A 17,944-nucleotide genomic window follows, 5' to 3' on the forward strand; every position below is an offset into this window, starting at 1 on the left:
TGATTAGAGCCATTTTATATCTACTTATGTGAAGTCCTTGGGCAAGTCTTTTGCCCATTTAAAAATAATTAGCTCTCTGTCTTTTTGCCATAAAAGTCAGAGTTCTTTGAATACAAGTCCTTTATAAGATATATGCATTCGAAGCATCTTTTTCCAATCTGGGCTTAGCTTTTTCTCATGATGACTGAAGTTCATTTTATCAACTTTTTCCTTGATGGTTAGTGCATTTATGTCTTATTTAAGAAATAATCACTGTCCCTGAAATTATCAAGATATTTTCTTGTGGAAACTTTATTGTTTTGCCTTTTACATGGTAGTACAGCAATCTGCAATTGATTTCTTTATGCAGTGTAGAGTTAGAGTCAATATTCTTATTTTATATTTCTTTAGTTGTGGTACACATAAACAATGGAATATTACTCAACCATAGAAAGCATGAAATCTTGCCCTGGCTGGTGTGGTTCAGTTGGTTGGAGCGTCATCCCGTACATCAAAAGGTGGCGGGTTCAGTTCTTGCTCAGCGCACTTGCCCAAGTTTAGGGTTCAATCCCTGGTCTCAGGGTGTGTAGGAGGCAACCAGTTGATGTTTCTCTCTCATGTCAGCGTTTTCTTTCTTTCCATCTCTCTTTCCCCCCCTCCCTTCCTCTCTCTAATATCAAAAAAAAATGAAATCTTGCCATTTCTGACAATGTGGACCTAGAGGGTATGATGCTAAGTGAAATAAATCAGTCAGAAAAAGACAAATACCATATGATTTCACTTATATGCGGAATCTAAAGAACAAAATAAATGAACAAACAGAATAGAGACAGACTCAGATACAAAGAACAGACTGATGGTTGCCAGAGGGGAAGGGGTTTGGGGGACTGGGTGAAAAAGATGAAGGGATTGAGAAATACAGATTGGCAGTTACAAAATAGTCATGGGATGTAAAGTACAGCATAGAAATATAGTCGATAATATGGTAAGAACTACATATGGGGCCAGGTAGTACTGGAAATATCGGGGGAAACACTTTGTAAAGTACATGATTGTCTAACCCCTAAGTTGTACACCTGAAACTAATACAAAATAATATTGAGTGTAAACTATAATTGAAAAATAAAGTTTTTAAATTTATTTTTTCATATGAATAGCCAATTAACCTGGAACCATTTATTGAAATCACCCACTCTTAACTAAAATGGCACCATTGTCATAAATTAAGTAAATGTTATAGTCTGTTTGTTCTCAGAGCAAATACCACGCAGAATTAATTATAATAAATATTGATATCTGGTTGTAAGCATTCTTTTTTTCAAGGTTAAAGACACTAATTATACAAATACTTTTTTTAATTTTTCATTTACAGCTTACATTCAATATTATTCTGTGTTAGTTTTAGATGTACGGCAAAGTGGTTAGAAAATCATGTACTTGACGGAGTGGTGGCCCCACTCTTCAATTACCTGCCTGGCCCTGCATGTACTTATCCCAATATTATTGAGTCAATTCCCTATGCTCTTAAACCTTGTTATTGCTCAAGACTGCCTTGGATATTCTTGGCCCTTTGGATTTCTATATAGATCTTAGGGCTGTCGTATGAATTTTTACTAAAAACTAGCTGTTGCAATTTTTATTGTGATTCCATTGAACTTACAAATTACTTGAAGAGAACTGCTATCTTTACAATATTGGACCTTCCAATGTGTTCCTTCCCTTGGATCCTTCCAATAGAGGAACAAGGTATATTCCTTTATTTGTTTAGTTGTTGCTTAATCTCTCAGTAATGTTTCTAGTTTTTCAGGTAGAAGTCTTGCTTTTTGTTTTGATTTATCAAAATGCTACCTACAAATGTAAGAATTTATGTTCCAACAAACACCATAAGAACTTTGACAAATACCTTTTACAAAAGTCATTATAATAGGCAAATGATGGTATATCGTTGCTGTTTAAATTTGCATTTCGTTGGTTACGTAGGGATTGGACTTTTCTCTTGTTTATCAGCTGTTTGTGTTTTATGTCAAATTCCTGTTTATATTCTTTATTTAGTTTTACAGAAGATCCTCCATCTCTCTTCATTTATTTATTTATTTAGTTTAAATCTTTATTGATTTCGGAGAGAGGAAGAGAGAGGGAGAGAGAGAGATGGAAACATCAATGATGAGAGAGTCATTGATCGGCTGCTTCCTGCATGCCCCTGACTGGGCATGGAGCCCACAACCCGGGCCTGTGCCCTGACCGGGAATCGAACCCCGATCGCCTGGATCCTAGGTAGATGCTCAACTGCTGAGCCAGGCTGGCCAGGCTGGCCAGGCTCTTCATTTATTTTTATATGTAACAATGTTACCCTTTAATAGATGCTGTAAATATTCCCAGTTGTCATTTGCTTTTAATTCTGCTAATTGGCCTTCATTTCTAAGTGAACAAAACAAATATATTTAATAGTTTATTTACATTTCTTTCTGCTTCTGCCAGTATTTTATTCTAGTTCTGTTATTATTAACTTTTTTTAATACTCACCAGGGGATGTTTTTATTGATTTTTGGAGAGAGAGAGGGAGGGAGGGACATCAACATAAGAGAGAAACATTAATCGGTTGCCTCCCATATGTGCCCCGACTGGGGATAGAACCTCAACCTGGGTATGTGCCTTGACCACGAATCAAACCCGCACCCTTTTGGTGTATGGGAAGACACTCCAACCAGCTGAGCCATCCAGCCAGGGCTGCTATTATTAATTTTTAATACTTATCACTGCAATTTCTCTAGAGTATCTTTGTTGTAAGACATTAAGTCAATATTTAATATCTGTTTATTTCTAAAACACCTCTGTTTATCTTAATGTTAAAACTTCTACACATTTAGAAATTAAAATTCAGAAATTGAAAAGAAATGAAGCTAATCTTGTGTGAAATTAGGTCAAGATTCAGTTAGATACTAAATTCTCACATAAGGGAACTGAATGTTTTTAATTGTTTTCTTTCCCCATAGGGAATATGTTTTATGAAGAGCATGGTTTTATGATACTTAAAAAGGTTATTGGGGAAAAATAATATATTTTACTAGTTAAGTGTTTTACGTTTGCATTTTGATAAGAATATAAAGTAGTAAATATAATAGTAATTATTTTAAAACATGTACAATCAGACATAAAACTTAATCTTAGTCTAAATAGTAAATTGTTCACATCTGCAATTTTTTTTTTTTTTATGAAGTACATAGGAGAAGCCATCAATTCCTGAATACTGTTTTGAAGGGGGAACACAAAATTTATGTTAGATGATCTCAAATTCCATCCTACCATTAACTAAGTGATGTTGTCATAGAAAAATAAGAGGATTTTTGACTGATGACTTTAGATATGTTATATCCTATTAATGATGATTTGTTATTGAAATATATAAAGTATAATTTCTCACCACTGTTTTTTGGTATGAAGAAAAGCTAGTAGTTTTCTTTTCCAAATTAACTTATGTCTTTGCAGAAGAAATCTATTTATATATTTGAAAAATACAGTGAAATATCTCCCACCCCATCCACCATCTGTCCTACCCTCACCAAACAATGATTTTAGTTTCAGAAATATATCTCCAAGATAAATTCCTAGAGCCCTGGCTGGTGTGGCTCAGTTGGTTGGGCATCGCCCCATGCACCTAAAGGTTGATGGTTCGATTCCCAGTCAGGGCACATGCCCCAGTTTCGGGCTTGATCCCAGTAGGGAACATGCAGAGGGAGCCAATTGATGTTTCGCTCTTACATCGATGTTTCCCTCTCTGTCTCCCCCTCCATTCCTCCTCTTCTCTCAAAGTCACCAAAAGAAATTTTTTTTAAAGTTAAATTCCTAGAAGTAAAAGTAGTGGTTCAAAGGTTTATATGCATTTAATAGATACCGCCAAATTGTCTTCCACAAAGGGTACCCCAATACATACATCCCAATGGCCATCGACATTTCATGCAACCTTGACAGCATTGTGTGTATTTACGCTTAGATTTTTGTCAGTGCAATGAAATTTTGAGACCTCTCATTATGACCAAGGTTTAGCTTCTTTTTGTATGTTTAAAATCCATTTGTGCTCTATTTTTGTCAACTGTCCTTAACTTCTGTCCACTTTTCTTTTGGGTTGTTGGCCTTTTCCTTGTTAATTGACAGAAACTCTCTTCTGTGTTAGGAAAATTGGTCCCTTATCTGAGAAGTGAGTCACAAATATTAGTTTTTTTGCAATTTGTCCTTTGTCCTTTGACTTTGCTTTTAGTTTTTTTTGCCATCAGAAGTCTCTCTTGTTTATATTGTCCAATTTAATAATATCTTTGTCCGTTAATTAAAGCTGCTTAACATGAGGTTAAAATTATTTTTATGTTGTTGACTACTCTGGCCATGTATTGCTTCTTACCTTAAAAAAAGAAATTAATTCTCAGTTTGGAAAATGTTTGCCTTTCATTCAACAGCTATTTATTGGAAGTCTATCATGTGTAGAAACCCAGTTCATCCAGAAATCAAAGCTCAGCGAGGAAAGTCAATGTTAATAACAAATTAAACAGTGTAAGGTAAATTCCATGGTGGGGGGAAGCATAGGGTCTGAGGATATACCTAACAGGTGTCATAACTAGGCTGAAAGCTATGCCCCACCACCTCATTATAAGCTGCCAGTTAATTATTCCAGATATTAGCCAAATCTCACCAACTGCGCTGTTTTCTGCCAGGAATTGTTCTGTCTCTATAACCAGGAAGAAATGGGTTGGGGTGAGGAGGATTTGACCAACAGCTTTAGTTAAAAGTTATACACATTCCCATGCTTATATATGAAGCCTAAACAAAACACGAACTGTTTTGCGATCAGGTATAAATGAGCTCAGTTCTATTGTAGGGATTTTAGAATACGACGGCTATTATTTCCAGTAGCTTCAGAATCTAGAGGCTCTTAGATGCTTCAAGTTGAAGCTGTAAAATGTTTTCTATATGTACTTGCGAGTAGGCAGTGATCCAATAAAAAGAAACCGGTTACCCTCTGATAAATGCTGAAAAAGCTAAATCAAGGGCATTATTAGATTATAGATTATATACATGGAGTTACATTTGTGATATTAATACACAACACACCATTATGTGTAACAAGTGGGGTTCAGTGAAGAAGGCACCCCTTTAATTTTATCGGAGTTGGGTTTTCGTTTGTGGGGATGTGTTTTCAATTTCCAAGAAAAGGCTTACTGTCTTCCAAGCATAGCATTTTTGTAAAGGCTATTACTCCATGATTTGTAATGCATAAATTAAATCCTAGCATGCAGGATATGTAAATAATCAGTATCATGCTGTTAAAATACCAAATACAGAAAAGTTGTATAACATTTTATAACGTAACTTTTGAAAATATTTTTTTTCCTTTTTTATTTATCACGAGAATCTCTTCCTTTCGTTTCCTTGCAGGTTTCTAGAGATCTACCTACGAAACAAGGAGAAATTGAGGCTCACATAAAAGATCTTGGAAAGTTCGAAGAGCAATTAAATCATCTGCTGCTGTGGCTGTCTCCTATTAGGAATCAGTTGGAAATTTATAATCAACCAAATCAAACAGGGCCATTTGACATTAAGGTAGGGACTTGTTGCTTTAAATCTTGTTTTCCAGAAGAATGGCAATAACAGTGAACTAAGTCTCTCATTCGTTATCATCAGCATCACTGACGTTATAATGTTGCTTATTATTTGACTCGCATTTTCTGTTTACAGCATTTACTAGCAATAATGTGTTCATTAAACTCATATCACCAGAATGCCTGCATATGTGCTACTACAGTCCTTTTTTTTTTTTTTTCTTTTTCTGTTTTTAACTCTTTGTTATTGGTTTCAGAGAGAGAGGAAGGAAGGAGAGGGAGAGACAAAATCAATGTGAGAGACCAACATTGATCGGCTGCCTCCCGAGTCGCCCGGCCCGGGAATTGAACCGGTGACTCCGTGGTGCGCGGGATGCCGCTCAGCCAGCGGAGCCGCACCGGGCAGGGCACCATCCGTTTTCCACCCCACATTTTAGGTGCACTTCATCTGCTCTTGTAGACTCCTTATCTCAAAACTGAAGTCACTTAGGAGATTAGGTGCCTACAAAAATAAAGTCTAGGCTCTTTAGTAGACTTTACAAAACCACCTGGGAATGACTCCAGTTTAACCTTCCTCCCCTTCTGCTGCCAGCAGCCTCTCGTCCTCTAGCCTCGGCAGGTTAGAGGGTCTCTTTATACGCCCGTGGCTTGATACCGTGGCCTCGATCTTGATCTTGAAATGACTTCTTTCTCCGTTTTTTTCTCATGGTGAATATCTTCCATCCTTCAAGGCTGAGGTCAGTGCCATTGCTTCTTCCAAGCTTTCTTCTAGACTCCCAAGCAGATGGAAAAAGCCTTCTAGGGTTTCTTCTGAACCTCTGTATGCATCCCCAGTAGCCTTCGTATGTGGATTTACACTTAAATTTCCCAGGCCTGACTAGGCCCCCACACTGTCCTCTGAATGCAGAGGGCACCCTGTCCCCCCCGTTTCTGCCTGCCCGCAGCCCGGGCTCGGCGGGCGGTGGGGAGTTTTCGGTTAGCCAGCGTGGCAGCGAGCTGCCGCAGGAAGCCTGTGGCGCAGGCACGCGTGCCCTCTGGGTGCCACCACTTCCTCTCAGCGTCCCTGCCCCCAGCGACGTTTCTGCCGTCCCTCCCTTCCCAGGGTCATATTCTAGGGCCTTGTCCCAACATGATGCCACGTCTGGCATCTCCTGCGGGCCAGTGACATTAAGTAGACAATCAAATAAACCAATCGGATTGAAAGTACAACCTATTAATTAATGTAATGGGTAATTTCAGACTAAATATGTTAAGTAACGTGTTTAAGTAAATTTGCCTTTTAACTTATTGATCCACATTCTTCCATTTTATTTTCTTTGTAAGATGATAACCATCTAAAATGTGTGTCTCCGTGGAGTTGCTGTTCCGCTGGGAGATAAGGCAAGGATAAAAGGAAGTGTGACAGTTAGCCAGAGAAGAAAAGTAAGGATAGGGTAAGGTGGGAGAGCGAGCTTTGATATAACTACAATGAGTTATATTTGCAAAGTGCAATCCCCTACTTTTACCCCGCCTCTTCCTGATGTTTATATCTACCATTCTGAAAGCTAGAGCAGGTGACACTGTGTGAGCCGCAGGTAGACATACATCACGTCATCAGTGCAAAACCCAGGCTGCTCGACCAGTTAGGTGGTACTAGGTTCAGGCTGACGATTAAACTCAAGTCACAGTCGGCTTTGCCCAGAACAAATTCAATTAATTTTAAGAAAGTGCACAGGACAGTTAACACTGCCTGCAGAGTGACGGAGGCCTTGACACCAAGGTGTGCCTTCTGATGCACCAGTCACCATGCATTTGGGACGTGTGTGGTCAAAAGAACAAGACCAGATGAGAGCAAAACCACATCATTAAGGGAAGACATCAGTTCTGGGATTTCTTAGTTTTTCCACCCAGCTAGTACATAGTGTCCTCAGAGGTATTTGAAAAGCACCCCTTCTCCGGGGCAACTGCGTGTCATCAATACTGACTTTTCATGACTCAATAAGTGAGCTCAACAAAGAAGTACAGTTACTTGGTCCAGTAAACAATGACCTCAGCCACATTCTCAATTATTTTGGATCTAGTTTACTCTTAAATGTTTCTTGGTTTAATATTGCAAAGAGGAAAGGCCATAAACTCTTTGTTCCCAGTCAGAAATAGCTTTTTTGTAACTCACAGATAAAAGCGCACTTCTTTACTTTCTAACATAATCATCATTTAAAATGTGCTTCTTCGTTAAACGATGAAAAATATATTCAATGTTAGCTATGGCTGTACGTGGAATGTATTTAAAAGTTGACAAAGCCCTATGATACAAATGGATGTTGTTGATTCAACCAAAGTGACTTTGGTCCCAGTCTGTGCCCCCAGAATGGCTCTCAAATTTGAAAAGTTGCACTGGGCGTTTGTTTGTCCATGGTCCATAGGTTCCTGCCAAATAGGTTCCTGCAGTTTGGAATGAAAGCTGCTCTCAACCCTGTTAATCACTTCCCTTTATCAAAGCTACAAGTCACCACTCTCGATGCTATGTGTAGTTTCAGAAAATCTCCTGCAGCTTGGTCTAACTCACTGAGGGGAGAGGCAGCTTCTATTTTCCTGACAGTAAAACTCCTTGGCTTCAGTCCTCAGGGTATATTCTGAGTTTTTCTCCTCTGGAGTGCGGATTTCAAAAATATTTCTTTAGCCTTTTTCTTCTGCTTGTGGCTGTATCTCTCCCCCCCCAAAAAAGATCAAAATATCTTAAAAAGCCAGGCTGGTATTACTCAGTGGTTGAGTGGCAACCCGTGAACCAAAAGGTCCCCAGTTCTATTCCTGGTCAGGACACATGCCCAGGTTTGGGGCTCGATCCCCAGTAGGGGGCGTGCAGGAGGCAGCTGATTGATGTTTCTCTCTCATTGATGTTTCTATCTCTATATCTCTTTCCCTTCCTCTCTCTCTCAAAATCAATAAAAATGTTTTTAAAAAATCATATGTAGAATGATTTGAGATCCCCCCATAATTCTGAGCTTATAATCAGAAGGTAGTGACCTGTGTGAATAATTAACTTACCTAGTTCTTTATTTCTCTTTGTCTTGTTTCTATCTACAGTCACTGTCTAAATAATGAGTTATTGATATTCACAGAGTTCTTCTGCTACAAGATATATGATTTTAGTCTGTACAGCCAGCTCTAGCCCTCTGCTTAAAGAGATTAAACTATTTTTTTTTCAATTAAAGAAAGATGGGAAAGTGGGCTTTGCTTAACTTTAAACTATTGGAAACCAAAAATAAACTTTTTAAACAGTTTTGAGGACATGCCCATTTTTTAACACAGAGAAAGAAATGCCTTTTAAAAATCTGAGAAAAGAGTTAATGCAAAGAAAGTCAATGTACAAGCTGCCATTTCCTAAATTCAAATAATTCTTTTTTGTCTAGACATGGTGGCAATGGCTACCTCTGAAACAAAGGGCCTAAGGTCTTGTCATCCAGGTCATTTGTTTTCTCTGGTCAAACTCTGAACACCTGTTAGAAAACTATGTAATACCCTCTATGAGCCTCAGTTTGGCCTGCTCGGCACTTCGTGCTTATTGATGAAATGCAGCTAGCTGTGTAATGAAACCCAAATAAAAAAAAAAAAGCCTTAAGGGCTCTGTTCTAATACATTGTTTATGCTGGAGTGAAAATTGACTGCACATCGCTTAGTTTGTGCAATTTACTCCCGAAATATTCCTATTCAGGAAATCCTGCAAATAGCAATATTCATTTTGAAAATCACCTCACAAAACCCTTAGCAAGCTGAGAAACATAATCAATGAGATCGTGTTGTAGAGGGTGAAAATTAGGCATAATCACAACCCTTTCCCATCAGTCAGCCCACTAGAAGGCATGCCTGTGAATTTTGATTTTCAAATGTACTCTCAATTTAGACATAAAATATGTTGATTTCAGATTTTAGAAATGATAATTAAATGCTAAGAACCAGGGACCAGTTAAAGTTTCTATAAAAGGTCTTATGTTTTTCATCTTTAATGAATGTTTTCAGTAATGAGCTGCAGGTATACTATTTATCTGACATAGAACTGCCTAACTACTGCTTTTCAAACTTTTTATTAAAATATGAGGTAGGGGGAAACACATAATTTTATATTAAGTTTTACTGACTGAAAAGCTTTCATATTGACGACAGGGAGTGTTTTTTTCCTCTCCTCAAAAGTGACTTTCCTTCTGTGGTCTATGAATAAACACGACATACTACTCTGCTGGTTCTTCCTTACCATGTAAGAAACTTAATTCCCCATGTCAAATCCACACTGAAAACTACCAAAGGACACAATTGTGTAGTGACTGAATGGTAAAGTATCTGAACACCAAAACCCTTCTCTGCATGTGTTCACATTGCTGTGAGGAGTGTCAAAGAAAAATTGCACTGGACAACTTAATAGGCAAGGAAGACTTTTATTCAGGACTATTGCAATAGGGGAGAAAGATTGAACTCAATTCCATTGAAACAAAAGACAGGAAGGATTTTTAGCATTGGAATGAGCTAGTGGAAAAGTACTGGAGAACATTAGAGGGGAGGTTGGTTAATGTGATTAAGCCATCTGTGTCTGCTAATTGTCCCTTATTGAAGGTAGGCTACTATCCTCCCACAGAGACAGGGAGACAGGGTGCTATCCTTCCTAATATTTACATTTCAAAGGGATGACTCCCAAGTCCTTGAGAATGAAATTTCTGGGTTGTAGATTAACCTCTCAAAGAGGCAGAGAAGGAATTTATAATTGAAAGTTTTCTAAAGTAAATGTGCTAAGAAAAGAGAGTCCAGGGCCATAATCAGGAAGAAACCTGTCTAAAGTTTAGTCAAGCGAAGGAGAATGTTAAAACCATCTTTGTCATTCCTTTCTTTTGTTCAAGGGAAACCAGGACAGTTGAACAACTTAGGAAAGCTCGTGCTTGTAGTTCATTACAGAAGTTTTCTGTTCTTGAAGGAGTCATTGAACTGACTTTGAGACTTGGTAGCAGAGGATATTTGCTGGATAGTTTGAGCAGTCAGGTATTTAATGAAGAAGATTTTCTGTGGAAGTAAGAAGAAAATAAAAAACTAATGTTTGGCCCAGCCGGTGTGGTTCAGTGGTTGAGCATCGACCTAGGATCTAGGAGATCTCCAGTTCGATTCCCGGTCAGGGCACATGGCCGGGTTGCCGGCTCGATCCCCAGCAGGGGGCGTGCGGGAGGCAGCCGGTCAATGACTGTCTCATCATTGATGTGTTCCACCCCCCTTCTCTCTCTCAAATTAATAAAATATACATTTTTTTAAAAACAAGCAAAAAAAACCCCTAATGGTTGGCAGACTATAAACTCAGTGTTTGAGTCCAGAGGCAGCCAATTAAGAAGATTCCTAGAGCTTGGGTTGGGAACATCTTTTGATGGTGGGCTGAGGATGGCAGTAGTCATTTGATGACAGTTTGAATGTTTTCGTCATGGCAGACATCAGAGAGGTTTGGGGAAGATTGTCCACAGTCATGGTTATTTCCTGGAGCAGAACATGAAAGATAGGAGAGTTCCAGTGAACTTGCCGAGTGGCCCACGCAGCAGCAGCTCCAGGCGTGAAGGTTGTCCAGACATAGCCCACTGCGCTGATGAGTCCTTTGATGTATATATCAAGTTGTCCGGCTTAGCTCTCAGGGCTTCTTTAGATGCTGGGGAGCAAGTTCAACTGCAAGACAACCTAGAATCTGAATAAAGATCTGGGCAGTCGCTTTTAGCTCTCAGTAATGTCGAGTCAGGAGAATAGAAGAAAAATGGGAAACATCAGTGTGGGAGAGTTGTAGCCAGATACTAAAGGAAACTAGAAGAATTGAAAATTTGGTAAGAACTGAAAAAATGTGTAAAAAGGCGGGATCCAGTCCAATTGACAGGTGGGTAACAAAATCATGCCGTTTACAGGGAAATTCAGAATAGACAGTGAAACATCGAATCTTTTGTCTATAGTCACCTCTCATTTGATCGGATACTCCAAGTAAGATTATTCTTGTTTACAAAGTAAGGCTGGGCTCTTGACTTACACAGGTACAGCAAGGATAGCAGTTGACCATGCAGGCCTTTTAAGGTTTGTTTATGCTGAAAGTTTTTCATAAAGAATCTCAGCTCTGACTTTTTAAAGCCTCACAGGGTTAGAAAGCCAAGCCAAGATCTTGCCATTAATGTTACCTGCTGTACCTTTGGATTTGGGTGAATTCCTCTATTCTCAAAGTCCTCAAAGTGTCCGAAGGTTTTCTGGGCCTGCCAGAAAGTGACCTTCCTTATTTACCTGTAAGTTTGGACATCTGTAAGCCAGGCACTAGGTCAGTTTTCCCCAAAGGACTTTGTAAGTGTTGTCTCTCGAGAGTCAAAAGTGGTCCCTTAAAATGGTCTGGTCATAACTAATTCTGTCCACATCATTCTCAAGTATGACATTCCAGTCAAAGCCTTGGTTATATAACTGATTTTCTCAATTATGCCCTTCGATGAGAAGGACAGATTCTTATTGAACCTGTGCAAATAATTGTATCACCATGAAAATAAGAATACTCAGTGTTTCTGAATTCTGGAGGGATCAAGCAGGGAAAAAAAGATAAATGTTTCACTTCTGTTTACCAAAGCATAATCTGCTACATTTCTATGAGTGATAGATAGCTGAAGAGAAAAGCAAACAGAGTCCCTTATATCATGAAAATGGAACATTAAAACATCAGCAATATTCCAAACAAAAGCCCTAATCAAATTGTTATCGGAAAGGGGACCTGGCCCATGGCGGGTCTGCCTAGGGCCAGCTGGTAGCGTGTGGGTTCTTGACTTTGTGCAGGAAAAATTTCACAGCACGAGTCCAGATGACTATGAGGGAACATTTATTAAAGCTGGGGACAGTAAAACAAGGAAGGGCTTAGCATAGAAGCAGCAACAGGAGAGCCTAGGCTGGGCTGCCCTAGCTCTCTGGGAGGGAAGTCAGAGAAAAGGGGCCTTGGGAACAGGTGCAGGGGCCTAGGCTGCTATGATGAGCTGCCGCTGCCCATTGCTGCCCTGGTTGAAAGTCTCCTGGGTCCCTTAGAGTTTAGGACATGCACCCGTGGGGAATAGTGGGGGAAGAAGGGGCTAGGGAATGGTGGGGAAGGGGTGCTTTGTCTTGAGGTTTTCATTTCTCTCTTGCAGGCAGGAATGTTAAAGGAGATCTCAGGGGAGGGTTTCAGCAGAATATTCATCAGTTTTCTAGGTGCGCTCCTCCAGGGCCGCGGTCTCTACTAATTTGTCAGTGTCAGGGCAGGGGGTTGTCAGTCATCACAGCTGGTCCTGGTGTCACCCACCTGGCTTTGCTGCTTTCCTGGGCCTGGAGCTGAAATACAACTGAGATGACACCTAATGTCATCTCTAGGGAAGTGACCTGTATCTGCTGTAAACTGCTGTCAGCTTGTTCAGCTCTCTGCCTCAGTTTCCCTATTCCCCTTGTGCTGGTTCACTGGCCTGTCTCAAAATCATTCTTCATCGGTTCATTCAATTCTACGTAATTGATTCTCGTTCTGTGTAATCTCAGGTTAGCAGCATCATAACCCCATCAGCTTCTCTGCTAGAGTTCTGGAAAGCCTGCCTCAGTCCAGTGGAATAGTCTCAGAAGCCTATTTAAGCAAAGCTATCAGAAGCCTGTGCCCTAGAGTACCTGGCATAGTCCTTTCCTTGGGGAAGGGAGAACCCAAAGTAACCAGCGACAAAGAAAACCCAAATGAGATCGCTACAGAGAAAGAGTACTTTAAGGACCAAGGAACTGCTGGGCAACCAGATGAGATCGCAGTGAGAATTTTCCATGTTCCAAACCAATGGTAGCTTTCAAAGAAGTCTGGGACTCAAACCCAGCGTTAATAGTAGACTCAGGATCCTAAGCATTGAAATCTGGCCTTCACCATGCTTCCAAAGACTATCTGGAGAACTGGATTTTTAGTTCGACCCACCAGTGGCACCCCAATCAGTCAGTCAGGAGTGTGGCCATAGTTCACATCTAAATAGTTACTCCCTTAGACAGAAGTGTACCAGCTCAGGTTAAACTGGATATGCTTCCTGACTTAGTTTATTTTTATTTTTTAAGAGGTGATACTGGGCAGGGGAGAAACAGAGAAGAGGACACTGACCTCTTTTATGTCTAATCTCTCCTAGAAAAATATTTCAGTGTTTTCGATTAGGTATGAAAATATTTCTGTGGAAGGTGTCCCACAAAATAGGTATGAAAGTTATTGGACAAAAAGGCACAGTGTCCTCATTCAGCATGCTACTAGACAGAGGTTTATTGAAAATTAAAAATTCCCCTGAGCGCAGGTCATTTCTGAGCAAGAGGATAGATCATTCTGTCTCTAGTAAAACCTTGAAAGTTGTTTAAACTTGGGGATGAGTGGAATTTGGCATCAACTTTTCTTTTGAACACTGGGGATCATAATTCTTCTTCTTACTTTTCACCTCCTCTACTCAACTCCAAAAACCATTGCCCAATTTAGGTACCATGATAATAGGGAGAGAAGCAAAAGACCCAGGTTTAAGTCCCAGGTCTGACACTTACTGGCTTGATGATATTATTTAACTCACTAACTCTTCTTAACCTGGCTTTCCTCCTCATTAAAAATGAAAAATTGAGTGTCACCTCAGTAAATTCAATAAAAAGGGGGGAGAAATGAAAAATGGAGCCAATTATCCTGGGACTCTGTTGTCCTAAGTTAAAATGAAGGTGGAAACACATTTTTTTAAGGCAATAGTAAGATACGGTTGATAGGACCTTTCTTTCTGTAGCTGAAATTTTGATAAAAGCCCCTAAGAATAAAAGTTAAGCTTGCAAAATACTCTCTTTTTCCCAAGAAAGCAGCAGGTTGCTACCAGAAAAACACTCCAAAAAAGATTGCAAATAGTCATGAGATTATCATGTTTCACCAGATCAAATTGCCCCTAAAAGAAGATTATAAACTAGAGAAGTATTTCTTGAATTGAGAATTCCTGGAGCAGAGTTCAAGTTGGAGTAACACTTTGTTGGCCAACGGGAAACTGGTATGGCTTTTACAGTTTCCTTCATGAGGGAGGGAGAAGAGACTTCTCCCCTGCCAAGCCAAGGAGGGCTCCAAAAGAACCTCCATTACGCTGCTATTCAGACCATTCTGCTTATAAAACTCTCAAAATAGTGTTTTTAAAAAACTAACCATACTCTTGCACATCTTAAAGTCAACATCAATTTTCTCCCCTGGCATATTACAAATATTGACATTTTAAAATGTTGCATTACTCATTTGAATGTATCCAGTGGAATCCAACTACCATAGCAATATGATATCTACCATCATCCACTTAAAATTACATGAAACAAGCTCATCTTTAATAAATAGAAGTTTCATATCATTCTGCTTTCTTCTTTAAATCATATTTCCATTCCACTTCCCCAAAGAATTATGTCTTAATGTAATATATATTTCTGCTGTAAAGTCTTTGATTAACCACTCTATCATATATACTTCCGTATGACAAGTGTATCTATGTGGATTTAAATTCAATTTTAAAAAACAATTTCCTGTGACTATAAGGCTCTAGGTATTTTTAAAAATCCTTTAGATTGAGTTGTAGCTACCATCATTAATACTAAGTATACTTAGGAATAACCAAATTACCTAAATATATGGAACTTTTGATAAATATTAAGCATACTCAGATTTTATTAAAAGTGAATCTATTAATGTGATGGATGGATAAGTGCTTAATGGTACCTTGATTAAAAGAAGAATTCAGTCATCAATATTCTGAATTTTATTTTGATTTGGCATAAATATGTCTTGGATGTAGTGCACCATTGGGATATGTCAGAGGCATGCTTTTATTTTGTAAAGCTGGAGAAGTGTCATTAACCAAAAAGTGGTTAGTGAGCATTTAGTTTGTTTTCAAGTTTTGCTCCTGCTGCTCTGTGACAAAGTGGGAATGATCATTGGAATGGTGTGTGTACCCCTGGGACCAACCAAGGCAAAAATCCCTCAGGAGCCAAGAATCTGATTCGATGAACACCATCTATTGCCCACGTGTTCCTAGGAACGTCCTGTGTACCCCAGTCTGAAGACTGCCACTCTAGGAGAGATGAGCATTCAATGAGAAGCGAGGGACAGCACAGTCCCTGGCTGAACAGTTGTTAAGCCTCCATAGCATCCTCATGTTTATCTCACCACAGTCCATACATGTATCACACTGTTGACTCACACTGAGCTTTCTAGTGTCTAAAATTGCCAGATCTTTTCCACATGTACCGTTTCTAGCTGACATTTCCTTTTATCCTGCCCTTGTGTCTTCCACTTTTTGGAAATAGATACAGGGCTGTCAGCCCCTTCCCTGGACTTACTCAGGTTTATCCAACGAGGTCCCTGAAGTTTAGGTCCATTGCCTCTCATTTCTGATCCATCCTGACCAAGGCAGAGAACAGACGAGAATCCCACTGTCACCGGGAGGCAGCATCTGTAACTAGCATCGCTGCCATGTGTATGGTTCCTAGTTTATCTCTGGGACTTCGGTTTTTACATTTTTGCTGCTCTTGTCTTCTACTCACAGCCTCCTCCCCTGCCTCAGTTCTGATTGTTGTGCCACCATTAATCTCCCCCTTTTTCTGCCCCCCAAGAAAGAAAACATGTACTTAACCCCAAACTGCTCAAAGCCTTAATACATATTACCCCATCGATCCAGCTGATAGTAGAGATGGAGAGGAAATGATCTTCAGGTCCTAATTCTCTCATACAAGATACTGCAATCTCTTAGTTTCTTTTCAACTTCACATTTGATATGTCTGCCTTCTATAACTTTACCTATGTTGTGAAAAATTCTCAGACTGAATCCTCAGACAGAGTCCTGCATCACATCACTGGAAACCTCCTCTATTTTGACATCAGTTCAACCATCGATTTCCTTTAACAGTTGTTTAATTACTTATCAAACTCTAATTGTTTTATTTCCTCCCCAGTTGATATTATTGCATTTTTTTTCCATAAGCACTCATTTGGATACTTTATCAAATGTCACATGTATTGCTGAAATGCACATGAACTAAAGTTGCCTACATCCCTGATCAACCTCTGTAGGCAGAAAAAGACATGAGGCTAAGCTAATGAAATTTCTACTCAGGGAACGAGCCATTTATTAGCTAACTACAGTGTCCTACCATGTTAAGTTGGCCCTCATTTTCAGTTTGCTTAGAGGTGAGTTGATGTTTAAATATAGATATATACCTCAGTGTCTGCATCAGTGCAGAAGCATTTTCAATGCAGTGTAGCGAGGACACTTACAGGATGCTGTCACCGCCCGAAAAGCGATACCCGGCCCAGCCAAAGTGTTGTTTAGAGCCCGGCTTCTAGAATACGGCCCTTGTCCAGTAACAGCAGCAGTGGAAGCATCACCTAGAGGCTTGTTAGAAATGCAAACCCTTAGGCCTCTCCAGAGACCTACGGAATCGGAAGAGATGGGCCTGAGGCTCAAGAATCTGGGTGTTATTTATTCAGAATGTGGATTAAGAAGTAGAAAACGTCCGTTGTTCCAGGTCATGATGTCCTGGGATCTCCTGTTCTTTATATTCTGTTTCTAGCTCATTCACCTTTGCAATGTCCACATAACTGATGCAGGATGAAATCCTGCCTCTTGAAAGAAAAGATTAAAGTAACATACAAATATTTAAACTTTTTTAGTAAAAAAACAACAACAAACAAACAAAACAAAGCATCTGCGTTTTCACAAGCCCTCTGGAAGATATCCACACTTACTAAAGTTTCTAAAGCTCTGGCCTCAAGATAGCTTCTCTGGAGGATATGATGCTGCTGAACTGGATCTGTACAAGGCGCGTGGGAACTGCGAAAGTGAAATGCGTGTAAGGGAAAGAAGAAAGGTCCCAGGGAGAAGCAGCCACAAGAGGACTTTGGTAAGAAGGGTGAAGAGGAGACAGTGTAAAGACCTGCTTTTTTCAAGTTGGTGGCGATGAGTTATGAAGTCAAGTGAACGGGTAAAATGAAATGCAACGAGACGGTATAGGGTACGTAGACTACCACACAAAGGATCACAACACATGGCATGTGATGTGGAGTGGGGAAGTGTCGTTTTTGTGAAACTTGTATTTGTTTAGATATTTTATTCCCGTGTCTAGCTTTAAGAGGCTCTACACACTCCTTTTGTGTGAAATGAATTAATCAGTACTCTGTCAGTAAGGTCAGACGGGGTTAATTATTACAAAGTTGAGAATGAGTTCACCCTTCTATGGGCAGACTTTAAAAGTGCAAATCATTTTATTTATTGAAAAGGTAGAGTTTCCTGTGGTACAAAATTCAGAAGCATAAAAGAGCGTAAATTCCCCCATGCATCACCACCTTGCAGCCAGCAGTGTCTCCCCGCGTCGGTTGGCAAGGT

General features: G+C 39.6%; 1 protein-coding gene across 1 annotated transcript in view; it reads left to right on the forward strand.

Moving 5' to 3' along the window:
- Positions 1 to 17,944, forward strand: part of DMD (dystrophin) — a 1,831,916-nt gene that overhangs the window by 1,182,012 nt on the left and 631,960 nt on the right. The window contains exon 48 of the mRNA XM_087813416.1: positions 5,404 to 5,568. Coding sequence (XP_087669542.1) covers positions 5,404 to 5,568 — 165 coding nt within the window. The remainder of the gene's footprint in view (positions 1 to 5,403; positions 5,569 to 17,944) is intronic.

This window comes from Miniopterus natalensis, chromosome X (genome assembly GCF_054644295.1).
Source record: "Miniopterus natalensis isolate mMinNat1 chromosome X, mMinNat1.hap1, whole genome shotgun sequence".
Lineage (NCBI taxonomy): Eukaryota > Metazoa > Chordata > Mammalia > Chiroptera > Miniopteridae > Miniopterus > Miniopterus natalensis.